This window comes from Podarcis erhardii, assembly GCF_964252035.2.
Source record: "Podarcis erhardii genome assembly, chromosome: 4".
Lineage (NCBI taxonomy): Eukaryota > Metazoa > Chordata > Lepidosauria > Squamata > Lacertidae > Podarcis > Podarcis erhardii.
In genome coordinates this window covers 4,661,186-4,688,384 of record NC_138508.1, presented here as the reverse complement: position 1 = coordinate 4,688,384, position 27,199 = coordinate 4,661,186, and the positions used below count along the sequence as shown (strand labels likewise).

At 48.0% G+C, this 27,199-nt stretch overlaps 3 protein-coding genes across 6 annotated transcripts in view; 2 read left to right on the top strand and 1 right to left on the bottom strand.

The window, feature by feature from the left end:
* Positions 1-4,036, bottom strand: part of LOC309340611 (uncharacterized protein) — a gene marked incomplete at its 3' end in the record, with an annotated part of 78,393 nt that extends 74,357 nt beyond the window's left edge. The window contains exon 1 of the mRNA XM_081859496.1: positions 3,998-4,036. The remainder of the gene's footprint in view (positions 1-3,997) is intronic.
* Positions 1-14,951, top strand: part of LOC309340996 (uncharacterized protein) — a 126,097-nt gene extending 111,146 nt beyond the window's left edge. The window contains exon 7 of the mRNA XM_081860368.1: positions 14,037-14,951. The gene's annotated coding sequence lies outside the window, so the exon portion shown is untranslated. The remainder of the gene's footprint in view (positions 1-14,036) is intronic.
* LOC309340960 (uncharacterized protein) overlaps positions 1-27,199 on the top strand; it is a 163,938-nt gene that overhangs the window by 42,176 nt on the left and 94,563 nt on the right. For 3 of the 4 annotated variants that reach the window (XM_081860278.1, XM_081860280.1, XM_081860279.1), the window contains exons 4-5: positions 8,074-8,156; positions 9,079-9,205. The exons of the other annotated variant lie outside the window; for it this stretch is intronic. In XM_081860278.1, the coding sequence (XP_081716404.1) occupies positions 8,074-8,156; positions 9,079-9,205 (210 nt within the window). The remainder of the gene's footprint in view (positions 1-8,073; positions 8,157-9,078; positions 9,206-27,199) is intronic. 4 annotated transcript variants of the gene reach the window in all.

Below are 27,199 nucleotides of genomic sequence, written 5' to 3'. Positions count from 1 at the left end.
CCTTCGACCTTGTAGAGAAATATTTGAGGTGACTGAAAGAGTCAAAACGGCTTTAGGACTTTTCCTGTGGGTTTTGGACATGTGGTTTATATATTTATATATGTGTTTGCTTGGTACATTTAGATCTCTCTAACTCACTCACTCACTCACACCTAAAAATTCTTATAACAATTCCCCCCTTAGGGGATATAATTTTTTTCTAAATAATTGCTGCCTCACAAATAATAACCTGATATGTTGTAAATGGATGCCTTCATGTAAATCTTAAGAGACTTGCATGTCAGGCCTCTTAAAGCTGTTTGCAGATGTAGCAGTGCACATAGCTGGACCTTGTATGCATCCTTGGCCTCACACAGTTGCTCCTGTGATGGCCGGGGAATCTGATTCAGAGGCTGAACCGGAGGAATCCCAGCCTGCACAGGAGTCCCCGCCTCCAGGGCCGGCTGAGACGGGGCAGGGCCTTGAATCTGAAGGGCCCACACCTGTTCCGGATCCTCAGGAGCAGACACCAGATGCATCCACTCTGGCTCCGGGAGTGATGGAGGACCCATTGCCTGCAGGTGCTCCTCTCCCAGCCCTGTCAGGGGAAGGTGAGGCTGCCTCTGGGTCCAGTAACCCTCCAGCCTCTCCTGAGCTGCAGAGGCTCAGGGCAGAGAGGCGGAGGGAACTAAGTTCTATCGGGAGGAGTGCTCGCCTCCAGGCCAGGAGAGGCGAGTCACCTGTGGGCAGGGACCGCCCTAGGCCCCAGGGGAGATAAAGGCCAGTCAACCTGTGCTGGTCCCGGGGGGAGGTTACCGTGGGGTGAGGTCCAGGACCTGGGTCGAGGGTCTGTAGACTGTCCTCCACGGCGAGGTGGGGTCCGAAGCAAGGAGCCAGGCAAGGACAGGAACTCTGAAGGAACAGGACTGGGTGCTGGCCGAAACAGCTTTTCAACGACGTTGCTCCCGCAACCTGGGACCGGGCTGACTGGCCTTTATCTTCTCTGAGGCCAGGGGCGGTCCCGGCCCTCAGGTGACCCGCCTCTTCTGGCCTTAAGGCGAGCACTCCTCCTGGGAGAAACCAGTTCCGTCCGCCTCTCTGCCCTGAGCCTCTGCAGCTCAGGAGAGGCTGGAGGGTTACTGTACCCAGGGGGAGACTCGCCTTCCCCTGACAGGGCTGGGAGAGGCGCACCTGTAGGCAATGTGTCCTCAATCCCCTCCGGAGCCAGAGTAGATTCACCTGGTGTCTGCTCCTGAGGATCCGTCGCAGGTGCAGGTGCCTCAGAGTCAAGGCCCTGCCCCAGCTCAGCCGACCCTGGAGGCGGGGACTCCTGTGCAGGCTGGAGTTCCTCCGGTTCGGCCTCTGAATCAGATTCCCAGGCCATCACACAGCCCAGTCTCAGGTTGCGGGAGCAACATCGTTGGAAACCTGTTTCTGCCCGCACCCAGACTTGTTCTTCCGGAGTTCCCGACCACGCCCGGCTTCTTGCTTTGGACCCCGCTTCGCCTTTGGTGGACAGTTTCCAGACCCTCGACCCAGGACCGGACTCTGACCACGCCTCATGGTAACCACCCCCCCCCGGGACCAGCACAGCTCCATCAATAGTTGGTGCTGAGACTGGAGCTCCTGGAGCCAATCTGTCACCGTGGGGACCGCAGATGCTGGCAGCATGTCCGGGAACAAACACGGATGGTAACCGTAAGTGGCCTGGAACAGGGTCTGCTCGGTGGAGCCGTTCACCACATTGTTGTAAGTGAACTCCTCCAATGCCAAGTGGTCGACCCAGTCTGGAGGTACTCCAGGTTCCTGTGGTCTGTTCTCACTTCCACCAGGTGTCTTGCCCCCTCAAAATGATGGCCCAAGACGTCAAAGGCCACTTTGATGGCCAGTAGTTCCCGCTCCCACACGCTATAGTTACACTCTGCCAGAAGAAGCTGGCAGGAATAGTAGGCGCAGAGTAACAGCCGCGCATCAGGACCGTGCTGCTGGGACAAGATGGCACCGAGAGCCGTACTGGAGGCATCGGTCTCCACCACGAAGCGAAGAGAGGGATTAGGATGCTGTAAAAGCGGCGCCTTCTGGAGACAGGCTTTCAACCCCTGAAACACCACCTCTGCCTCCTTGTCCCAGGAGAACGGTGTCCTGGGGCACAGCAGTCGGGTCAGCGGGGTGGCGTGGTGAGCATAGTCCACAATGAATGTCCAGTAATAGTTGGCGAACCCCAGGAACCGCTGTAGGTCCTTGCGCTTCCGGGGTGCCGCCCACTCCTGAACTGTTGCCACCTTCCCACGATCCATCTGCACCCCATCAGGGGGAGAGTTGGTGACCGAGGACGTCCACTGACCACTGGTGGAACTTTCACTTGCTGAGCTTAGCATACAGGCAGTGCTCTCGCAAGCGCTGCAACATGCACCGGACATGACCCTCATGGCAAGTTGGGTCGTGGGAGTAAATCAGAATGTCATCTAGGTACACCACCACATACTTGTCTAGCAAGTCCTGGAACACGTGGTTGATATACCATTGGAACACGGCAGGCGCATTGCACAACCCGAAAGGCATTACCAGGTATTCGAACTGCCCATACCGGGTCCCAAATGCTGTCTTCCACTCATCCCCAGCTCAGATCCGAATCAAATTGTAGGCTCCCCGAAGGTGCAGCTTGGTGAACATCTGTGCCCCTTGCACCCTCTCCAGCAACTCCGCAATAAAGGGCAAAGGGATACTGGTCCGGGATGGTAACCTTTTTTTTTTTTTAAACTTTTATTTTGCTTTAAACAGGTACATATAAATATAGACAACCAAAATTACAAAGGAAAATTCCTTAATAGTAATGGGGGAAAAAACTTTTAAAACTACAAAAAATATCAAAGTACATGACACAGAACATAAGCAACTATGGAAAAGAAAAAAGAAAAAAAGAAAAAAAGAAAAAGAAAAAGGAAGATGAGCCAAAGCAGGAAGGATCATCTATTGTACACTTCCGTCAAGCTCACAACAGATCATTATTCTTATCAATTATCTCTATCTGCATTCCGAAGGAATCCCTCATCTTGGTATCAGGGAAGATTTCACTATGCGGCATCATTCTAAAAATAGCCAGATCTTACTTGTCCCCTAAATAATTATTTAAACATTCCCATTCTTCTTTCACCAATTTTTTAGGTTTACCCCTTATTGCATCTGTCAGCTTTGCGAGCTCCAAGTACTCGCACATGGGATAGTAATCTTATTCAGGGCCTGGTAATCATGGGAGGGACGAAGCTCCCCACACTTCTTAACAAAGAGTACTGGAGCGTCGGTGGGCGTGGTAGAGGGCCGAATGAACCCGCGCTCCAGGTTCTTGCTGTTACGATATGAGTACAACACAGCTGCAAACTGCCAGCTTGTTTACATCTCCTGACGTGGCTAGTCCTGGGAAAGAATCTTCCAGGCAGCTCACGGGATACACAAAGCTTTGTTCCGTGTGTAAAATGAGACCTTCCTGTTGCGTTTGTAAAGGAAGTCTGAGTCACTTGCTTGGAGAAGTTTGAACTGATCAGACATGGTTTTTTTGGTTGAGCTGTAAAGTCAGAAATAAACAAGATGTAAAAGGACTTTCTGACTATTCTTCTTTCCCCCGTGAAAGGGGAGAAAGGGGTGTGCATCTTCCACGCTGGGAGATGTCGCCTATCAAGATCTCCCTGGTCTGTCTGGGATGCCAGTCAGAGGACGATCACCGGTAAACAAGATCCCCATATTACTCTATGCGGACCACATGTTGATACTGTCTTTAACCAAGCAGGGCTTAAACAACATGCTCAGAGGGCTCATGACATATTGTGATCCTCTGATCTGCAGGAAGGAGAGCGTGGCAGACCTGGCCCCTCCCTGGCAGGACCCTCTCCTCCTCCCTGACTTGGGGTCCCCCCCCGCAGGAGCAGATCACCCCCCCCTCCGGCCCCCTCCCCTGCTGCAGCCCTGGGACCCCCCCCCCGTCCCCCCCTGCACCCTCTGGGGGGAGAGAGAGGAGACTCACCAGATCCCGGGAGGGGGCAGGGGGCAGCCCTTGCAGCAGAAACACAAAGCAACACCCCCCCCCTTTCTTGCAGGAAAGGACTGGGGAGGGAGGGGCCTTGGCTCTGGAGGACCAGCCCCCCCTTGCTTCCTGTCCTCTCTAAGAAGGAAGATCACTTCCCTTTAACCCTTGCAAAGCCGAGTCCCTCCAGCTCAGCCCTCTCTCGCTTGGCAGAACCTCAGATTCTTATTATTTTTTATGCATTTAGGGGGGCAGCTGCCCCCCCTGGCTCCGCCAATGCCCAGATATCCTTTTGGGGGTGAGGCTCTTGGCTGGACTCTGAGCATCTCCCTCCCTTGGCCAGAAACCAGAGGAAGAGCCTGCAGGGAAAAGCTCCTCCTGGAATTCCGGAGTGGAGAGAGAGGAGGGGATCCCAGGGTCATCTAGTCCAACCCCCAGCAATGCAGGAATGTCAGCTCCAGCATCCATGGCAGATGGCCCTCCGATCTCTGCTGAGAAACCTCCAAGGAAGGAGAGTCCCCCACCTCCCCAGGGAGACCTTTCCCCTGCCCAGCTGCTCTTAGGTGTCCCTCAAGGCAGCGGGTCCTGAGTTCGAGCCCTGCTGAAATAATCACACTCAGCACTCAGCCAGAAACAATTACAATGTGAAAAACTTTATAAGAATAATTCAAAACATCAAAACTAACAACCTTAAGTCTCTGAAAGTCCTTAAATGAATCACGGTGGCAGACTTTACCCGGCGGAGAACAAGCTGAGCACTGTTCCAGAGTATTTTTCATTCTCATGTAATTATATCTATTTGAAAAAAGATTGGTTATGAAGAAATGACATATCTTTCTAATTTCGAGTGTTGAACTAATTGGCTGATGAAGAATTCAATGAAACAGTAGTTGTTATCTGGAAACACTGTTCATCAGAGTTCAGAGTTGGACTTGAGAACTGGACATTTGCTGATTATACAAAGTTTCACGAAGACAGGAGTGCCTGGCCTGCTCTGGTCCATGGGGTCACGAAGAGTCGGACACGAATAAACGACTCAACAACAACAAACAACAACAAAGTTTCACAGCTTGTTCTCCACCGGGGAAAGTCTGGCACCATGATTCATTTAAGGACTTTCAGAAATTTTCAGAGACTTCAGTTTGTTATTTTTGATGTTTCGAATTATTCCTATAAAGTTTTTCACATTGTAATTGTTTTTGGCCATTGTGTTGCTTCTGATATACGGTAGCTGACTCATATTTTGCAACACAGAAATAATTGCACTGGCTACCAAGGAGGTACCAAGCGAAGTTCAAAATAAATCATATTCTCATCATGAATAACCAAAACTTTCTTATGCATGTTCCTATGCAAACATGCAATTTCCCCTTCCGGAAATGCTTACTTGCTAATTCAATGGACTAAAAAAGGGTGGCGGTTGTTACTATTTTTTACATTGATATACCACCCTTCATCAACAGCTCTCAGGGACGTTTAAAACATAGAACATATTAAAAGTAGACAAATGATTAAAATGATTAAAAGTAGACCTCAAATTCTTTAAGGGAGGGAGATGCTCAGAGTCCAACCAAAAGTCCCCCCCCCCGAAATCCATAAAAAATAATAAGAATCTGAGGTTCTGCAATGGGAGAGAGGGCTGAGCTGGGGGGACTCGGCTTGGCAAGGGTTAAAGGGAACTGAGCTGCCTTCCTAGAGAGGCCAGGAAGCAAGGTGGGGCCAGGTCCTCCCGAGCCAGCCCCCCTCCCTCCCCAGGCCTTTCCTGCTTCGGTGTCTCTCCTGCAAGCGCTGATTCGCTCTCCCCTCCTGGGATCTGGTGAGTCTCCCCTCTCTCTGGGATCTGGTGGGGGTCCCAGGGCTGCAGCAGGGGAGGGGGCCTGGGGGGCCTGATCTGCTCCTGCGGGGGGGGGACCCCAAGTCAGGGAGGAGGAGAGGGTCCTGCCAGGGAGGGGCCAGGTCTGCCACGCTCTCCTTCCTGCAGATCAGAGGATCCCTGACTCCCACGAAATCTCCCTTCTTTAAACAAAGGAGTCCCTGGGACTTTAACTCTGTGTGACGTCACTCAGCCTCATTGCGCAACAGAGGAAACATCTGCAAATGGTTTTCCAAAGCTGGACGAGGAGGTGGACTAGCCCCCCCCCCCCAAAAAAAAATACCACGGGGAGGAAGGAAGGAAAGGTGGGAAAGAAAGGCCAGGGATAAAGAGAGGGATCCCAGCCCAGAGTCTGGCTGCTGCATTGGGGACCAGTTTCCCAGTCGTCTCCCAGGGCAGCTCCCCACGGAGGCCACGGCAGCAATCCCCTCGCACCCAGAGCAGGGCATCCCAGGACCACATCCTCTCTGTCCCAAAAGGATTGTTGATGGAAAAGCAGCCGGAAATGGGCGCTGCTACTCACTGAGCCTCCAGGGACCTTGGCATCAATGGCTGTGTGTGTGAATAATAATAATGATGATGATAAATTACCCACCTAAATTTCAAGTGAGACGTATTTGGCCCCGTCCACTTGGCCCTCAGGGGTTTTCCAGATACATAACTGGCCCTCAGAGCAAAGAAAAAGGGACCCCACCCCAGGAGTCTGTCTTGAGAGGGGCAGAGAGTCCAAGTGCAAGAAAAAGAGACAGAAGCAGTGGAGTGGGGGAGGGGGGAGGGTGGGGGTGGGGGGAGCAACTCCTGAGCACCCCCGAGTGAGGACCCCCACTAGAGCCAAGCATCCATTTTCCACAAGATACAAATGACTCCCTTGTCAGTCGGTTCTGACTTCATGCATTGACTGGGAGGCAGCAGAAACCAGGGTGATTAATCTGACAGAAATCCCTTCCGTTGCCTCCACATTCTGCATTGCTAGAAGGCTAGAGACTTATTTCTTCTCCTCTTCCTCCTCTTTCTTTTCAAAAAAAATAGCTCATGGTCTGGGATGTGGTGCAGTCCAGCCCTGGTTCCCAGCAAGACTCATCCGTACTTGCTCAGGGAACCATTTCCCCTCCTGTCCTACAGATTCTGTAACAGAACAATGTATTTGCTTTGTAGGATTTGCTAGAGCTTCTCATTTAGACAGACAGAACTTGGCAGAAGACCAAAGGGTTCCTTCCGATCTCTCAGAGGCTTCCTGAGAGCACAGATGGATGAGCGAGACTCAGCTGGCCCCAAAGCAGGAAGAGGCCATGCAAGCCAAACTGGGAGCAGTGGGGGAATCTGGGAAAACTCTGTGCAGAAGATCCTGGGTGAGGAGGACACCCTCTGCTCAGAGGTGCAGGGCCAGCAGTTCTGCTGCCAGGAGGCTAAAGGACCCCGAGAGGTTTGCAGCCGACTCTACCACTTTTGCCACCAGTGGCTGAAGCCAGAAAGGCACACGAAAGCTGAGATGCTGGACCTGGTGATCTTGGAGCAGTTCCTGGCTGTCCTTCCCCTGGAGATGGAGAGCTGGGTGAGGGAATGCGGAGCGGAGACCAGTTCGCAGGCAGTAGCCCTGGCCGAAGGTTTCCTCATGAGTCAGGCAGAGGAGAGAAAGCAGGTGAGAGAGCCTTTCCTCTGGATACTCCCAAGGGGCTCCAAACATGACAGAAAACATCCCATAATGGTCTGCTGATGGCCCATCCTTTTTCTGGGAAAGCATCCATGGAATGAGATCTCACCCCCTTCAAGTCTTTGTCATTCTCTTTCTAGTATTTCTCACCATTCTCTGTTTTGAATCCTTGTTTCTTTTTCAGGGAAAGGATCTCTTTGCAGAAATGGACCTGGATTCCTGTGAGGCAGAGAGGCCTCCGTTGGACACCAGAGAGAGGCCACTGGGTAAGGAGGGAGGTGGTTTTTCTCCGTTTGGTCTCATTCTGTTGGTTTTCCAACTCATCTGAGGGTTCTTTTCACCTTGTTTTGGGGGGAGACAGTTGGGAACAAGGGTCCAGAGGGGGGGGGAAATGTATTTTTTCAAAACAAACATATGAAATGGGCACAAACGTCCAAATACTCTCAGTAGGTAAGTCTTTCTCAAAGGCCCATCTGCAGTTAGAGATGCCCTGTTTCACCTGTGAGAGAAGCAGGCACTCCTGGCATCCTGCTTACCTTTTTTCTCTTGCAGGTGGCAGAAGGATGCTGGCAAGACCTCCTGATCCGCCTTTTCATGGGGGCAGAAGGGAAGCAGCGGCTGTGGAACCAGATCAGGTCAGGGGAAGCTGCCTTGTGGGGACAGAGGCTGAGGGATGGAGCAATGTCATGGACTGGTTGGGCACAGAGGAATGGTGGGAGGAAACAGCCGGGGAACCAGGAAGGGAAGACGGCTCAGAGCCGAAGGAGTGGAGGTGGAAGAAGGATGAGCGGTCAGAGGGAGAAGAGGGAGAAGCCTGGGAAGAGGAAGTGTCAGAAGCTGAAGGGGAAACAGGGCTTAGTGAGCTGGGAGACTCTGTGGCAGAATGCCGTGCAGAATCAGAGGCAGAAGAGGAAGGAGGCGAGTGGGAGAGGAAAGTCGAGAGGCTGAGGTGAGTCAGGAGAAGGAGGAGCCACTGGTGGCTCCCTCTCCTTTTGCCAGATGCCACCCTCCCTGCTTGTCTCTCAGAGCCAGGAGACCCCCTGCAGTGCAGGAATCTCTGCTAGATCATCCAAGACACATGGCCATCAAAAACAGGCTTATTTTATTTCTAGATTGATCACTGAAAGCAAAAATTGGTTTCTAAGCAGTGGACAATGAGAACAAATAGCAGCCTGGATTCACCTAACCAGCCCCCCCCCATTCTTCCCCCTCTCCATGCCCCCATGAACCCCTTGAATTTGGTTCTAGGGCATTGGGAAGGAACCTTCCCAGAACAGCTCACAAGGAGAGGAGAAAGTGGATCCTTCCATCAGGGAAGCTAGAATGCTTGCATAGGCAGAATAATGTGGAAAACACAAGGAGGAGTACCACCTATTTGCACAAAGATGAATTCCCATGATTAAAACGCAGATTAAAATAAGCATCTATAAATAAAATGTGCAGCAAAGCAATCCTATTGAAACAACACCACAATTAACAGGAAGGAAACCCCAGAGCATTGTGTAGCAGATCATATTTCTGCTGTCTCAGAGGCGGACATTTCCCTTTTTCTTTTAGGGTCCAGTGTGCTTTGAAGATGTTGCTGTTCGTTTCACGGACGAGGAGTGGGCGTTGCTGGATCCTGACCAGAGAGCTCTGCATAAGGACGTCATGGAGGAGAATCGTGGGATTGTGGCCTCTCTTGGTAAGCCTCCCTGTGGGATCGTCCTATCTGCCTGGAAATTCAAAAAATACGTCTATGGACCAACCTCATATATTTTCACAGAGCTCAATAGTGGCCCCTATAACACCTGGGAACCTAACACCCCCACAATAAACAGTAAATTACAGTTTTCTCTTTGAACAATCTTCCTCAAATTATTCCTTTTTCTACCACGATTGGGCTGCTCTCAACTGCCCAGGCCATCTTAAATGTCAGCTTCAGAATTGTTAGGAAAGATAAGTAGCTTCAGGTTTTCTGTTTTTGCTCCTGTCAGTCTTGGGTTGACCAAAGAGACGACTGACATTGGAGATGGAGGGGATGCCATGACTGGGCCAAACAAAATTCATCCCAGAGAAGAAGAGCTAGGCTTATTGAATTTCAGGTAGAAGTAGCAGTGGTGGTGGTGATGATGATGATGATGATGAGGATGATACAGTGGTACCTCGGTTTACAAACTTTCCGGAACAGGACTGTTCTTAAATCAAGGTACCACTGCAGTAATAATAATAATTTATATGTATACCCTGCCCATCTGCCCAGCCACTCTGGGCGGCTTCCAACACACATATAAACATGAAACATAAATAATAATAATCTGATCCCATAATAAAGAACATTAACTTTTAAATGAACAACTTCTAGTGGCCGAAATTGTGGAAACCTTTTGTGAAAAGTGTATTTCTGAGGTTTAATGGCTCATAACACTACTTTTGTGTGGAGTAATCCCATAAAATTATATAGCAATGAAAAGATAATTTAATGAAGAATGTAATGCAATGACTTTGATGAAGGAGTATTTATTAGAACAGCAGTCATAAAGAGAAAACGTGAAACCTTTGGTAACCATTGGTAACCTTTAGCTTTAATTACGGCCTTACAACACCTTCCCATGAAGTGAACCAAGTTTTTAGTTCTGCAGCTGTAATAATGGGAAATCAAGACTGAATTATTGCCTCTGTTAATTGAGCTTTATTGCTGGGTTGCTTCTGAATAACAAGTTTCTTTAGTCGGCTCCATAGATTTCCGATTGGGTTAAAGTGTGGGCTATTCCCAGGCCATTGCAGCAGTGAAATATCATTATCTTGAAACCACCTTTGGCACACAGCAGCAACATGACATGGAGCTGAATCCTGTTGAAATTATATATATATATGCTTTCGTAGATTTTCACGGGTACAGGAATGCAGGTTTTGGTGTCCTCGGGTGTCTTCCCGTGTAAAAGTTGGGGTGTCTAGGCGACGTTTCGACGAGGTCTCACTCGTCATCTTCAGGCTGGTGCTTTCGGCTTCTTGTTACTGGAACAGAGCAGGATCTCAGTGTTTGAGTTCCTATAAATACTGTAGAGGGGGTGTGGTGTATAGCCTCCAATGTTCTGGGCAGAGAGGAAGTTCCCAGGCTAGTGTGCCTTTTCTTCTTTTGTTCCTTAATTACTTGAGAGATATCTTGAGTGATTTCTTGAGTGATATCCTGAGTACCACTTAGGTGGGTCATTAGGTGTGGATTAGTTGTTAAAGTCTTTGTGTCTTGACCTCTTGACACAAAGACTTTAACAACTAATCCACACCTAATGACCCACCTAAGTGGTACTCAGGATATCACTCAAGAAATCACTCAAGATATCTCTCAAGTAATTAAGGAACAAAAGAAGAAAAGGCACACTAGCCTGGGAACTTCCTCTCTGCCCAGAACATTGGAGGCTATACACCACACCCCCTCTACAGTATTTATAGGAACTCAAACACTGAGATCCTGCTCTGTTCCAGTAACAAGAAGCCGAAAGCACCAGCCTGAAGATGACGAGTGAGACCTCGTCGAAACGTCGCCTAGACACCCCAACTTTTACACGGGAAGACACCCGAGGACACCAAAACCTATATATATATATATATATATATATGCTTCAGTATCCAGTATCTGGGAAAAGATCACTGCAGAACACTTCAGTTTGGGCTCAAGTATTTCATTTATGCATTTTCCCGCATTTATATTCCCATTAATGACGCAAATTCTGCCCACACCTTTTGCTGCCATACAACCCCAGATCATCACACTATCTGGGTGTTTCACGGTCAGTGTAATGCAAGTAGGATGTAAATCTTCTCTGATTCTTATCCTCGCGTATGTCATGCCATCACTACCAAGCAAGGAGATTTGGGTCTCATCCCTCCAAATAACACTCTCCCATTGTTCCGCTGTCCAGTTAACATGGGTTTCATCTTTTCAACCTTTGTTGGAGAGATAACAATGCCTTTTTTCTTAGAATTCTAACATTTAGACCAGACTTGCACTCAACGTCCCATTACATTGCACCATATCGTCTTGTACACACCCAGATGATATTCTTCTGTCATGTAGGCACAGTCTCTCCATTCTTCAATCGCCAGCTTTGGTTTAGTTTTTCCCAATCTTTCATCTAATTTCTTCATAACTGTAGCCTTGTTCACTTAATAGTACAATTTTACGTCACTTTCTGGGTGACCAGTCAACTCTTTGTGCCATTTTTTTAAAATTTGATTATGTTTTTCAAACTCACTAAATGACCTACTTGATAGCAATCACATAAGACACTGACAAAAGTCAACCTAAGCAAGTTCTGCTTCTTATTTGGTTATTTGGCTATAAGGTTTGATAGAATATGAACAAACTTTGTTTGATTGCATTGTTGATTGCATTCTTGATCAAATTATCTTTCCATTGATATATAAATTTATAATATTACTCCAAAAGAAGAACTACACTTTCCCCCCAAAAGTCTTCCACAATTTTGACCACTACTTTATATCAAACAAAGCAACATTCAACAACACATCAGAATCTCAAAATAAATATGTTGGTTAATGACAAACAATACAGGTAATGAACACACACCCAACTCCCTTCAATACTTCTCCATTTGTTCCTGAGGCTCTAATCCCTTTTTGTCTCCAATGCAGAATGTGATGAAACGGGAATCGAGAACAAAGGTGACCATGACAAAATCCCCAGAGAGGAGAAGCCACACAAAAATTTGGAGTGTGGAGAAAGCTGTAGTCAGAGCTCCAATTCCACTTCCCATCAACAAAATCTCATTGGAAAGAATCAGTGCATGGAATGGGGTGCATGGAATCAGTGCATGGAATGGGGAAAGAGCTTCACTGATAGCTGCTGTTTCACTTACCATCAAATAATTCATAGACCGGAGAAACCATATCAGTGTGTGGAATGTGGTAAGAGCTTCAGTCACAGCTCCTCTCTCACTTCCCATCAAAGAATTCATACAGGGGAGAAACCCTATCAGTGTGTGGAATGTGGGAAGAGCTTCAGAAAGAGCTCCCATCTCACTTCACATCAAAGAATTCATACAGGGGAGAAACCCTATCAGTGTGTGGAATGTGGAAAGAGCTTCAGGAAGAGTGCCCATCTCACTTCCCATCACAGAATTCATACAGGGGAGAAACCCTATCAGTGTGTGGAATGTGGAAAGAGCTTCAGTCAAAGCTCCTCTCTCACTTCTCATCAAAGAATTCATACAGGGGAGAAACCCTATCAGTGTGTGGAATGTGGAAAGAGCTTCAGGAAGAGTGCCCATCTCACTTCCCATCACAGAATTCATACAGGGGAGAAACCCTATCAGTGTGTGGAATGTGGAAAGAGCTTCACTCATAGCTCCTCTCTAACTTCCCATCAAAAAGTCCATAAAGGGGAGAAACCCTATCAGTGTGTGGAATGTGGAAAGAGCTTCCGTCAGCGCTCCGATCTCACTTCCCATCAAAGAACTCATACAAGGGAGAAGCCCTATCAGTGTGTGGAATGTGGAAAAAGCTTCAGGAACAGCTCCTCTCTCACTTCCCATCAAAGAATTCATACAGGGGAGAAGCCATATCAGTGTGTGGAATGTGGAAAGAGCTTCACTGAAAGCTCCTCTCTCACTTCCCATCACAGAATTCATACAGGGGAGAAGCCCTATCAGTGTGTGGAATGTGGAAAGAGCTTCACTCATAGCTCCTCTCTAACTTCCCATCAAAAAGTCCATAAAGGGGAGAAACTCTATCAGTGTGTGGAATGTGGAAAGAGCTTCCGTCAGCGCTCCGATCTCACTTCCCATCAAAGAACTCATACAGGGGAGAAACCTTATCAGTGTGTGGAATGTGGAAAGAGCTTCACTGATAGCTCCTCTCTCACTTCCCATCACAGAATTCATACAGGGGAAAAGCCCTATCAGTGTGTGGAATGTGGAAAGAGCTTCAGTGATAGCTCCTCTCTCACTTCCCATCACAGAATTCATACAGGGGAGAAGCCCTATCAGTGTGTGGAATGTGGAAAGAGCTTCACTCATAGCTCCTCTCTAACTTTCCATCAAAAAGTTCATACAGGGGAGAAACCCTATCAGTGTGTGGAATGTGGAAAGAGCTTCCGTCAGCGCTCCGCTCTCACTTCCCATCACAGAATTCATACAGGGGAGAAACCCTATCAGTGTGTGGAATGTGGAAAGAGCTTCAGTCAGAGCTCCAATCTCACTTCCCATCAAAGAACTCATACAGGGGAGAAACCTTATCAGTGTGTGGAATGTGGAAAGAGCTTCACTGTTAGCTCTAAACTCACTTCCCACCAAAGAATCCATACAAAGGTCGGAAAAACCATTATACAGCTTTAGGAGCCTGGCAAATCCGCACCTTTTTAACCAGGCCTTTTTCTTATTGACATCTAATACTATTTTAACATGTGATGTTTTGTGTTATTATGTTGTGTTTTTATGTTCTAAGCATTCTGAGACGTGTGGGTGTAGGGAATACGGCCAAGGGGTCTTAGTCCCCCCTACTAAATATTGGAGGAGGCCACCCCCAGGTTTTCTTTGTGTGCTTTTTTCAAATGCAACCTTTTATTCTTCCGCTACCTGCCATACAATTTCGCTTTCAATTTGCCCTTTTATGAATTTTTTATAAACCGCACAAAGGTCATGAGAAAAACAAAATACAAGAAAATACAAACGTGGACAGGTCCCATCTTTGCGGGCAAAATGTAAAAGTTGCTTTGAAGCAGGCTTTCCCAAACTTGGGTCCCCAGCAGCTCCCGGACTACAGTTCCCATTGTCTCTCCCCATTGGTCCTGCTAAGTAGAGATGATGGGAGTTGTAGTCCAAAAACAGCTGGAGACCCAAGTTTGCTTTAAAGGGAAGGTGGGCTGGCCTTGTGACACCCTCTGCTGGCCAAAAGCACTGCCCCAGAATCTGAACCACCCCCAGTACTCCTAATTGGAATTAATAGAGTGCAAAACTGAAGTCTGATCGGCACTTCAACCTCTAGGGGGCTTCTAGGTGCTTTCTGCGCCACCTAGAGTACCCTCAGAATTGTGGCTTCTACTGGCAACACACACAGGAGAACAAATGAAAGACAAACACAATGAGCAGGACAAAACCTGGAAAGGGCCATACCAAATGGACATCCGGTGTGAAGAGGTCACTTTCCCCACTGCTGAACAATTCCACAGGTAGAGGAGATGGAATGCTAGAAGTGTTCTCTGGGGCAAGGGCAGCTGCTGAGAAATTGAACTATGGGCGCAAAATATTACTTTTTTAAAAAGTCGCTGCCATTATAGACATTGCCATTAAAATGGTGTGCATGCATCCTGTGATTGATAGTGCAAGGCGGGACTTACCTGGCCCCCCACCAATATTTTATTCAAGTTGACACCACTGGGTCGGGTGGTTTACAGATTAAATGAATAAATAAATCTCCTTCCTTTGCACATGTTCCAGCTTGTCTATATCCTCATTTATTCTTTTTTTAAAATTTATTTGCCCTTCATCTGAAGATTTTACATTATAAACATATAGGATGAAAGCATGGCTTTCTCAAAAACAAAAGAAGCCAGAGAAATCTCTTCTTTCCTTTTTTTGGATGGAGTTACAAATTTTGTTGATCAGTGGACTGCTGTGGAAATAGTGTTTTTCGATTTCAGTAAGGCCTTTAGTAGGTTCTCTATCGGTAGGAGAAAATAACAGAGACCAACCAGAGAATATTGAGAAGCAAAGCAGCTAGTAAGCCTGTTCTTTATAAACTGTTGTAAGAGGGTGCTCCCCCACACGCAGGACAGAGGAGGAGGACCCCAAGCCATGCATAGACATTTTTAATTGCCCGCCCTGGAGTCTAAGACCACCCCCAGAAACATCATACATACATCACAGAAAAGGCAGTCTACAACAGAAAACTGAGTGCATTGTTTTTACCTTGTCTGCCAGGTTACCTGTTAAAGGTCACTTGACTGGATTACCTGGGGAGGCTGGCCACTCTTTTGTAATGATAATACTTCATTCCTGAGCCAGGTGACACCCTCACCCTATTCACACCTTAAATCATAGAATCATAGAATCATAGAGTTACAAGAGACCACAAGGGCCATCGAGTCCAACCCCCTGCCAAGCAGGAAACACCATCAGAGCACTCCTGACATATGGTTGTCAAGCCTCTGCTTAAAGACCTCCAAAGAAGGAGACTCCACCACACTCCTTGGCAGCAAATTCCACTGTCGAACAGCTCTTACTGTCAGGAAGTTCTTCCTCATGTTTAGGTGGAATCTTCTTTCTTGTAGTTTATGTGCCCTTAAGGCAGGATTTGTGAGGACAGAGACAATGGGGAGGTTTCTGCATTTCCTTTGACCTTGTAGAGAAATATTTGAGGTGACTGAAAGAGTCAAAGAGTCAAAATGGCTTTAGGACTTTTCCTGTGGGTTTTGGACATGTGGTTTATATATTAATATATGTGTTTGCTTGGTACATTTATATATATATAATCACCTAAAAATTCTTATAACAATTCCCCCCTTTGGGGATATAATTTTTTTCTAAAAAATTGTTGCCCCACAAATAATAACCTGGTATGTTGTAAATGGATGCCTTCGTTAAAATCTTAAGAGACTTGCATGTCAGGCCTCTCAAGGCTATTTGCAGGTGTAGCAGTGCACATAGCTGGACATAGGATATCACATAAAAAATAACATGTTGCATTTTGTTCCTAAATTACTTGTGGCAATCTAGCACTTTGGGAGAAACATTCTCAGTAGTGGTCTCTGCGTTACACTTAGCGGGAAGGTCAAATAATGAGTGAAAAATGCAGTTTGTTTTGTTTCTGCCTTTTGTGTGTGTTCCCAGGTGTCAAAGCTAGCTCTCCTCTGGACTCACACCTCCATCATATCACAGCAGCAACAATCCCTGGTGAATCCCTGTAGGGCTTTCATATTGACCATGTCACCTTGTAGTGGCACAGGTTTGGGCATTTCTTGAGAGAGATGTCTTTGCCTTGTCCTTTCTAGGGGATTTTTTATTATTATTATTATAGGCTCTGGTTTTGCATTCTTAAGGAAGTTGTTCAGTTGTTCCTAAGGGACCAAAGAGCTAATTGCAGGACTTCCGGGTTGGCGCCATCGCCGAATGGCGGACTCCCTCCGAGCTCCGGAGGGAGCCTGCTCGGCAGGGGCTGGGTTCTACCGCGCCGGCGACGCGGGGACCCTCAAAAACCATGGGCACTGAAACCCATGGGCATGGTGACTCGGCGGGCACCGTTTGCGCCCCCCGACCACGCGAAGGAGCCTTTTTAAAGGCTGCGGAGCGGGTGACGGGGGTGGTGGTGCTGTGAGTCCTCCGCTTCCCCTGCCGAGTGAAGCCGCATGCCAGTTGGCGGAGAGCGCTGACTTCTTCCATTGAAAATCTGGACTTAAAAGAATAACCCGTGAGTAATTGGAACTTGGATTAAAAAGGGGAACAATTTTTTTCTTAAATTCGGAGCGAGCGGGGGAGGTGCAAAAAGGAAGTCAGCCTCCCCCCTGTTGTAGAGGAGCTAAAGCAAAGGACCTGACAACTAAGATCGAGTGCAACCTTTTTTTTTTTTTTGATAAAGTTATTAATTTCGTGATGGAAAATTATAAGCTGGGCTGGAGGAGAAAAGTGGAATGTGAATTAAAATACAACCCCCCCCCCCGAAAAACCCCGGGAGCGATCCGTGAGAGCGCTGGGAGAGGAGAAATAGAGGTTTTGACAGCTGTCAAAGGAGCTGCCAAAACTGAAGAACAAAAAGAGAACTTTGTTACGAGGACTTTGCTGGTTACATTTGTTATAAATTGGATATAAACTGTTTAAAACAAGGAATAATAAGTTACTTTGACTGGTGGGTGTGATCGGGAAGGAAACTGAGTTATTATAATCCCTCTAGAGGAGCTGTGGGTCATTACAAGTATTGCTGGCATGGAATTTGAATCGGACTTTTTATCTCCTGGGAAACTGCAGAAATGGAACACTATTTTGTCTACAGAGGTCTACACACTAAAGGAGACAATAGATTTATCTATTGAAGAATGGAAGGGACTTGACGTAATGTTTTGTTCCTGAATAACAAAGCCTCTGTAGAGGAATTACAAGCTTTTTGGAATTAGAACATTTGTGCAGGAGAGCAGGGGGGAAAAAAAAAGAGGAGAAGAGAGAACAACAAGAACAACAAGAATAACAAGAACTGGACAAAGTTGGAAGATAGACTCCTTTCAAGATTGGACATTTGAAATCAAAGATGACCAAAAGACGGCAAAGACTATTAAAAAGACGGCAAAGCGGACTGGTGAAGGACTATGGCTTAGATGTGGGAGCTCCAGGACGACAGTAGACATGGACGGACATTGGGAACGCAACCGGGAAAGGGGGGAGGGAAATTTGGAATCCAAAGGGTGTTAAATTACATTTTATCCTTTTTTCTATTTTTTTTATGTTAATCTGTATTGTATATTAAAGAGGGGAACTCGTGGAAGGGAACAGGTCGATTTTAGGGGATGGGAAAATATTTTTTAAATTGGGTTAATGATAATAATTTTAAAACTTGGGGTAAGAATTTGCTGAATTTATTTGAAAGAATTGGAATACAAGAGGGGGAGGGGAGGGGAAGTCCTGGAAAGATGACATTGAAAATAAGGCCTTAAATTTGGATGTTTTTCTTTTCTGTTATATTTGAAAATTTTTAATAAATATTATAAAAAAACAACAACAAAGAGCTAATTGCAGCCTGGATACAATTGCCCATTCAAACGGAGTCCAATTAGAATTTATATAGCCCCATGGCTCACCAACGTGGAGTTCTGGCCCCACCTGGTGGTGGCGGTCAGCCTGGACCTTGTACGCATCCTTGGCCTGGCGCAGTTGCTCCTGTGATGGCCTGGGAATCTGATTCAGAGGCTGAACCGGAGGAATCCCAGCCTGCACAGGAGTCCCCGCCTCCAGGGCCGGCTGAGCCGGGGCAGGGCCTTGAATCTGAAGGGCCCGCACCTGTGCCGGATCTTCAGGAGCAGACACCAGATGAATCCACTCTGGCTCCAGGGGTGATTGAGGACCCATTGCCTGCAGGTGCTCCTCTCCCAGCCCTGTCAGGGGAAGGTGAGGCTGCCTCTGGGTCCAGTAACCCTCCAGCCTCTCCTGAGCTGCAGAGGCTGAGGGCACAGAGGCAGAGGGAACTAAGTTCTATCAGGAGGAGTGCTTGCCTTAAGACCAGGAGAGGCGAGTCACCTGTGGGCCGGGACCGCCCTAGGCCCCAGAGGAGATAAAGGCCAGTCAGCCCAGTCTCAGGTTGTTCCAACATCGTTGGAAACCTGTTTCTGCCAACACCCAGACCTGTTCTTCCGGAGTTCCCAACCACGCCCGGCTTCTTGCTTTGGACCCCGCTTTGCCTTTGGTGGACAGTCTCCAGACCCTCGACCCAGGACTGGATTCTGACTACGCCTCACAGTAACCCCCCCCCCGGGACCAGCACAGTTTGCTCCCGCCACACCCGCACTCCCCCTTCGTTGGGGTGCATTTGGGAAGAGCCAGAAGCCATGGCCGACCAGGCAGCTGCGTTGGTGGCATTGGCCCAGGAGAACCAGGCCTTGACTCACACTGTTCAGCAGCTCAGCAATGCAGTTAAGGCGCTTCAGCAGCAATTGGACGCCTTACTGGCTCCTAGGGCTGACGTCCCAGTTTCTGGCAAGTACCCAGTGGCCCTGCCAGAGAAATTTGATGGGTCCCCGGCCAGCTTTCCCATGTTCCCCGCCCAGGCCAAGCTGTATATTCAGGGGCAAGCCCGGAATTTTCCTGACGAACGCACCAAGGTGCACTTCTTGATCAGCTTGCTGAAGGACCAGGCGGCTAAGTGGGCTTTGCCATTGCCCCGGCAAGACTCTCCTTTGCTGACAGACTATGTAACCACTTGGAGACTGCATTTGGCAACCCTATGAAGGGGAGCCAAGCCAATCGGGCGATTCGTCAGTTGAGACAGAACAAGTCCACAGCCGCCACCTACGCCACAGAATTTTGGCTGTTGGTGCAGGACTTGTCCTGGAATGACTCTGCACTGCGGGACCAGTATCCTGAGGGGCTTTCGGGTGAGATACTGGACCAGCTGGCCACGATGGATCGCCCACCACGCTGGACGCCCTCATTCAGCGGAGCCTGCAGATTGACGATCGGTTGGAGGACTGTTGTCAGGCCCGGGACCGCCAGCACTCCTGGCTTCCGGCTCCAGTCTTTACCAGCAGGTCCACGACCACAACTGAGTTGCCGGAGGAACCTATGCAGCTCGGGGCAGCACGGCCTCGCCTCTCCCCCGCGGAGAAGACGTGGCGTCGGGAGGGGAACCTGTGTCTCTACTGTGGCAGAAGCGGGCACTACGCCCGATCCTGTCCCGAGAAGGTGCCGGCCGCAGGGAAACCACCAACCCCGGTAGCTGAAGGCCCTGCTACCAGGGGTCCCAAACAGCACATGATGGGCCCGCACCAGTGGAATTGCAACACCTCATGGTCCTGGTGCATCTATACCCTCCTGGTGTGCCCTGGATTCTTACCCATGCTCTGGTAGATTCGGGGGCAACCCTCTCCTATATGGACTCTGCCTTCGCCGCCCATCATCAGGTGCCACTCCAGGACAAAAACAGGTGCCACTCCAGAACCGGTACAGGTGGAGGCAATTGACAGACGGCTCCTGCGCTCGGGGGCCGTTACTCAGGAGACTCAGCCCTTGGTCCTGTGTCACCAGCAGCACCGGGAGGTGCGCACCTTGGACATTGCCACCATGCCCCGGTTTCCCCTGGTGCTCGGGATGGACTGGCTGGAATCTCACAATCTTCAGATTGACTGGGTCAATTGGACTGTGCACTTCCCAGACCCATGTCCCCATGCTCAGTCCAAGATGCTAGCAGCCGAGCCCACTGCGGAGGCTGCATCAATGCTCCCCGCTGAGTACCAGGACTACCAAGACATGTTCGAGGAACGGGGGGCAGACCAGCTCCCACCGCATCGGTCTTTTGACAGTGGCATAGACCTCCAGCCCGGAGCGCCCCTGCCAGTGAGTTGCTTATACTCTTACAGAGCCAGAGCGCGAAGCTTTGCAGGACTTTGCACAAGAACCTGGAGCCTGCCGCCGCATCGGTCTTTTGACCAGCAGGGGCAGCAGCCAGGCCAGCCACCAATAGAAGTGCCCCAGCCTGACCCTCCCAAAGCAGCTATAGCAATATAAGTGGTGCTAGAACTCCCGAATGGGCACCCAGTCAAGGTTAAGGGGCTGCTGGATTCAGGTAGCTCCTGCAATTTTTTCAGCAGGGACTTCGCTCTGGAGCATCAACTCCACCAGCTGCCCCTGGATTTCCCCCTCCAAGTCACAACGATAGATGGCAGGGAACTGCTGGGAGGGGAGGTGACGCATCAAACCCCACCAATGAGAATGAAGGTTTCCAGGCACACGGAAACCATTGCCTTTCACGTGGCCACACTGGCGGGACCCCCAATAATATTAGGCATGAGCTGGCTAGCCCTACATGATCCAGTAGTGGCTTGGCATCAGAGGACGGTCACCTTCGGGTCAGCTCACTGTTTGGAACACTGTCTAGGGGGGAGCCAAGGTTGAGGGTGGCCAGGGTGGCTGGAATGACGGTGGAGCCGAGAGAAGAGGTGCCGCCACAGTACGCTGACTTGCAGGAGGTCTTCAGTGAGAAGGAGGCGGACAGGCTACCACCACATAGGCCCTTTGACTGCCAAATCAACTTACTCCCAGGGGCTCAGCTGCCGGTGGGTAAGCTGTATGCCATGTCTGACCGGGAGATGCAAGAGTTGCGAGACTTTATTGACAAGAACCTGAAAAGGGGGTTCATAAGAGAATCAAAGGAGGTGGGGGGTAGTCCAGTGTTCTTTGTAGACAAAAAAGACACTAATCAGCCTGGACTTGTAGTGGATTATAGGGGGGTCAACCTTGTGTCCAAACCCGTGACCTTCCCGATGCCCAGAATTGACGATATTTTAACACGGGTGAGGCAGGGGAAAAATTTTTACCAAGCTGGACCTCAGAGGAGCGTACAATTTGATTAGGATGAGGGAGGGGGAGGAATGGAAAACCACCATGTTCACCCCCCTGGGGGCTTTTGAATACTTGGTCATGCAATTTGGATTACAATCGGGCTCCGCCTGTTTTCAAGCATTCATGCATCACATGTTGGGGCCCCTGCTGTACCAAAATTGCGTGGCCTTTTTGGATGACGTCTTAATCTATTCAGACTATGAGGAGCAACACGTCAGAGAAGTACTACAGAGACTGCAAAAGCACCAGTTGTGGGTCAAGCTGGAAAAATGCCAATTTCACGCCAGAGAGGTCGGGTTTCTGGGGTACAAGTTGTCAGACAAGGGCCTAGCTATGGACCCAAGCAAGGTGAAGGCAGTGCTGGAGTGGAAGGCCCCCAAAACCCAGAAATGTGCAGAGGTTCTTGGGGTTCAGCAACTTCTACAGGAAGTTCATAAAGAACTTCGCTCACCTGACCGCACCCATCACAGATTGTCTGAGCAGCAAAAAGAAGTTCGCGTGGACCGAAAGTGCCCAGCGAGCCTTTGAAAGACTGAAGAAGGCGTTTGCTTCGGAGGAGCAGCTCCTGCACGTGGATCTGAAGAAGCCCATGAGACTGGAGACAGACGCGTCCAACTGAGTCATTGGGGTGGTGCTTTTGCAGCCGGGGGCCAAACAGGACTGGAGACCGTGTGCCTTTTTCTCAAGGAAGCTGAGCAAGTTGGAGCAAAACTATACCGTGTATGACCGTGAACTGCTGGCAATCTATGCGGCTTTTCGACAATGGAGACATCTGTTGATAGGGGCGCGGCACAAGATCCAGGTCTGTACCGACCACAAGAACTTGGAATACTGGCGGACCGCGCAAGTACTCAACCAGAGACAGATTCGATGGGCTCAGGAGTTCTCCAAGTTTTCCTTTGAGATACAATACGTGCCGGGAGAGGAAAACGTAAGAGCAGATGCTCTCTCCAGGAAGCCGGAGTACATGGAAGGAGAGGGACCGCCGACACGTGTTTCCCGAGGACAGATGGGTGTGTGGGGGAGCGTTGGTGGGGAAACGAGAATTGGCAGGGCTTACCAGAGAGGACGCGTTCGCTCAAGCCAAAATCAGAGAACTTCAGGGTGGAAGGGAAGACAATGGAGGGTTTGAGGAAAAAGAAGGGCTACTGTACTATAAGGGGGCATTGTATGTACCGGGGGAGACCCTGAGGGGAAAGGTACTCAAACAGCTCCACAACAATCCAACCGCTGGACACTTTGGACAGCACAAGACCATACTGCTCGTCACCAGGCAGTTCTGGTGGCCAAAGGTGAGGGAGGATGTACGGGAGTATGTACAGGGGTGTGACCGATGCCAGAGGGCAAAAGGGGAGAGGGCTGCCTCCGCAGGGTTACTGGAACCTTTACCCACACCGGGAAGACCCTGGGAGGTGGTGTCCATTGATTTCATGACCGATTTGCCCAAGTCGAGGGGGAAGACAGCAGTCATGGTAGTAGTCGATCTACTGACCAAGATGTGCCATTTCATAGCTTGCTCACATGTGGTGACGGCGGAGGAGATCACATCTTCAGGCTGCATGGGGCTCCCTCGAGGGTCATCTCGGATCGCGTGAAACAATTTACTTCCCGGTTCTGGAGGAAACTCATGAGCTTGCTACAGGTCGAGGTGGGCTTCTCGACGGCGAGACACCCGGAAACCAACGGACAAGCAGAAAGAGCGAACAGTATACTCCAGCAATACCTGTGCTGTTACGTCAGCGAGAGACAGAATGATTGGGTAGAGAAACTAGCATTGGCTGAATTTGCATACAATAACGCTGAACATGTGTCCACGGGAATGAGCCCGTTCATGGCCAATTATGGGTGTCACCCCAGAGCCTTCCCGGGGAGGGGGGAGGAAGCCTGGAGTGTGCCCGCGGCAGAGCAGTTTGTATAAGAAATGGAAGCTTTGCACCAGCAACTCAAAATGAACCTGGAGCGGGCCAAGGAGGTTTACAAAAGGCAGGCGGACAAGCACCGTCGGGAGGGGGAGGCCATATGGGTGGCAGACCAGGTGTGGTTGTCAACCCAAGGGTTACCCCTAAAGGGAGGGTGCAAAAAGTTGCAGCCAAGACGGCTGGGGCCTTTTGAAGTAACACAACAGGTGAACCCAGTGGTATTCAAGCTCAAGTTGCCTGACAGCATGAAGATACATCCGGTGTTCCACAGGTCCTTACTCTCCCCGTACCGAGAGGGGCAGGAATTTCTGGGGTGTGGGAACTTCCGGTCGGCGCCAGCGTTTGATGGCGGTCCTAGCCTCGAGCTCCGAGGCAGGACTGCTCCGTAAGTTCGGGTCTTACCCGCTACGGCAAGCGGGGGACCCCTAAAATCACAGGCGCTGAAGCCTGTGAGCAAGGAGATTCGGTGGGCACCTTTGCGCCCCCCCGGCATCGTGAAAGAGCCTTTTTAAAGGCTCCGGAGCGGCATCGGGGTGAGCGCGGTGCTGAGGATCGCTACCCAGCTTACGGAGTGAAGCCGCGTCGCCATTAACGGAGAGCGCCGATTCCTTTCTGAAACTAACGATTGGCAACAACAATACCCGTGAGTAAGAACGCAAAATTAAAACGGGACTTAAAAATCCAGAAGATTTGGCTGAAAACGGGAAGGCAAAAACCAAGGAAGTCAGCCTCCCGGATCTGCATGATTAACGGAGCAATGAAAAGACTGAGCTGTGTTTAAATGGAAACTTTCTTCTTAATCCTTATTAGACCAGACATCGAAAGGATCTCCCCCCTGTAGTGCAGGGGAAGGGGGGGAGGAAACAGAATTAATTTAACCTGCAAAAGAAAGGTATAAGGAATAAAAAACCCCTGCTGCCGACACTTCTGGTCAGGCTGCCGGAGTAGCGATCGCCTGAAAAAGGAACTGTCAAGGGAGCTGTCAAAGGACAGCGGTTATAAAATAAGACTTATTTGAAACATATTAACGGACTTTGGTGGATTACGATTTTAACAGTAAAGTGCTACAAATTAGAGACTCTTGGTGGGATTTTTGCCTCTGGACTTTCTGTTTTTTTGTTGTGGGTGCCTTTGGATGGTTACAATTTCCTCCTCTAGAGGGCTTTAGTTGCATTACGGTGTATCCAGCGGGACTTTCCATTTGCAACTTTCCCGTGTGAATGACCTTGAGTTATGAGCAACCCGCCAGAAGAGATTTCAACAAGAAGTAAAACAAAGCAGGCTCAAAAACAAGCTCAAAAAAGAGGCTCTTTATCAGGAGCAGCAGCTGCACAAGAAAAAATAACAGCAGCATCAATGGATTCAATGACACAGGCTCTGCTCAAAATAAATCAGTCACTAGAAGTACTCACCAAGCAATCTGCAGAACTTACTAAACAGTCTACAGAGAACTCTAAGAAACTGACGGAGTTGACAACAAGACTAGACCTGAACACAACAACAATTTCATCTAACACAGATTCTATAAACCGTTTGGTTCAAGAGTCTACGGAAACAAGGAGAATAGCTGAGAGTGCTAGGTCTACTGCCGAAGAAACCAAAGGAAAGTTTGCGCCTATTGTAAAAAAAGTACATGAACATGATACAGCATTAGCCCTATTAGAACTGGAAAGGAAAAGTAAGAACCTGAAATTAAGATTGGTTCCAGAAGAGGAAGAGGACAAACTTGGGGAATTCCTCACAGATAAATTTCAAGATTTTTGGAATGATGAGCTAGATGGAGAAGAAGATGAATTTGTGATAACCTCAGCCTTTCGGATTGGCAGGAAGCAAGGGAAGAAGCCAAGAGATTGTTTAATTACCTTGAGATCAAAGGAACAAAGAGACAAAATATTGAACCTACATTTTCAGAAGGCCTTGGTCATTAAAAATTCTCAGATCCAGATCTTCAAGGATATTCCTAAATATTTTTTGGAGGTTAGATCTCAATTTAAAGAATTAGTTGATCTACTTAAACAGAATAATATCCCATTCAGGTGGGAATTTCCACAAGGGCTGTCCTTTAACTTCAAAGGGAAGAAAATTAAAATAAAAACAAACCAGGATAAAGAACTCTTTTTGGAAAGAAATCAAGAGGATCTTCAGAAAGGAACTGTTAGTGAGGGGGAAGTACCGGATATTTCAAATCTATCATTTGGACTGAACCAAGCACCGACCGAGGAGGAACAACAACTTGGTGCAGTCGGTGGAAGAGCTACCCAATAACAAAAATGTCTCTGCAACTCTTCAGCTGGAATTGTAATGGTTTGAACCACCCTCGAAAAAGGGGCCAAGTATTTCATCTATTAAAGAAAGAACATCTAGATGTAATCTGCCTACAAGAAACCCACATTGCCAGGATACATAGAAAACTTTTAATAAACAAGAGACTAGGACAAGAATTTATTTCATCAGATAGAGTTAAGAAAAGAGGAGTTGTGATTTATGTTAAGGAAAAATTTGAACCAAAACTGATTTTTAAGGATGACCAAGGAAGATACCTGGCAGTGGAAATTCAAATTCATGGAGAAAAGATTTTGATTGTCGGAGTTTATGCACCAAATGAGGGGAAGGCTGAATTTTTCAAGAAGTTGCATGAGACTTTAATGGACTTTTTGGACTTTAAAATCATAATGATGGGCGATATGAATGGAGTCGTCTCCACAAACATGGACAAGGCCCAAAGACAAATAATATCTAATGATGGAAGACTACCAAAGACTTTCTTTGAACTGACTGACACCATGGACCTGATTGACATTTGGAGAACTAGGAACCCTCTGGAAAGGGAGGGGACCTTCTTCTCTGAAGCAAAAATGACATGGACTAGAATTGACCAAATATGGACTTCTAGTAATCTGGCATCAAAGGTTAAAAAAATAGAAATCTGCCCAAAGACCTGTTCTGACCACAATGCTGTCAAGATGGAAATGAAATTGACAACAGCTGGAACCTTTAGATGGAGAATGAATGACACCCTCTTTGGAGATGAGGAAATTTGCAAAAAGGCTCAAAAAACACTTAAAGACTACTTCGAGATTAACTTCAGATCAGACACTGAAAAAAGAGTTATTTGGGATGCAAGTAAAGCCGTGATGCGTGGCTTCCTAATACAACAGAATTCAATAAAGAGGAAAAAACAGAATGAGAAGAAAGAGAAAATTTGGAATCTAATAAAAGAAGGGGAGAAGAAATTGAGATCTAAACCTAAATCTCATGAGATATTAAGAGAAATAAAATTCTATCAAACACAATATATGGAATTGATGAATCAGGAAATAGAATGGAAAATTAAACAAATGAGACAAAAGACTTTTGAGTCTGCAGATAAATGTGGGAAGCTACTGTCTTGGCAATTGAAAAAGAGGCAAAAGCTGAATACAGTGACATCACTCGAAGTAGATGGGAAGTTTATTAATAAACCAAATGAGATAAGTAATTGTTTTCAAAGTTTCTTCAAGAAATTATACAAACAAGGGCCAAAAAACGAACAGGAGATAGAAGAATTTATCGGAAAATACGGCCTACCAAAAATCTCTGAAAATAATAGAAGGAATTTGAATGAGAAAATTACAGATCAAGAAATAGAGAGCGCCATTCAGGATATGCAGCTGGGAAAATCACCAGGACCAGATGGACTAACTGCGAGATATTATAAAGTATTGAAGGATTGGTTAATACAAC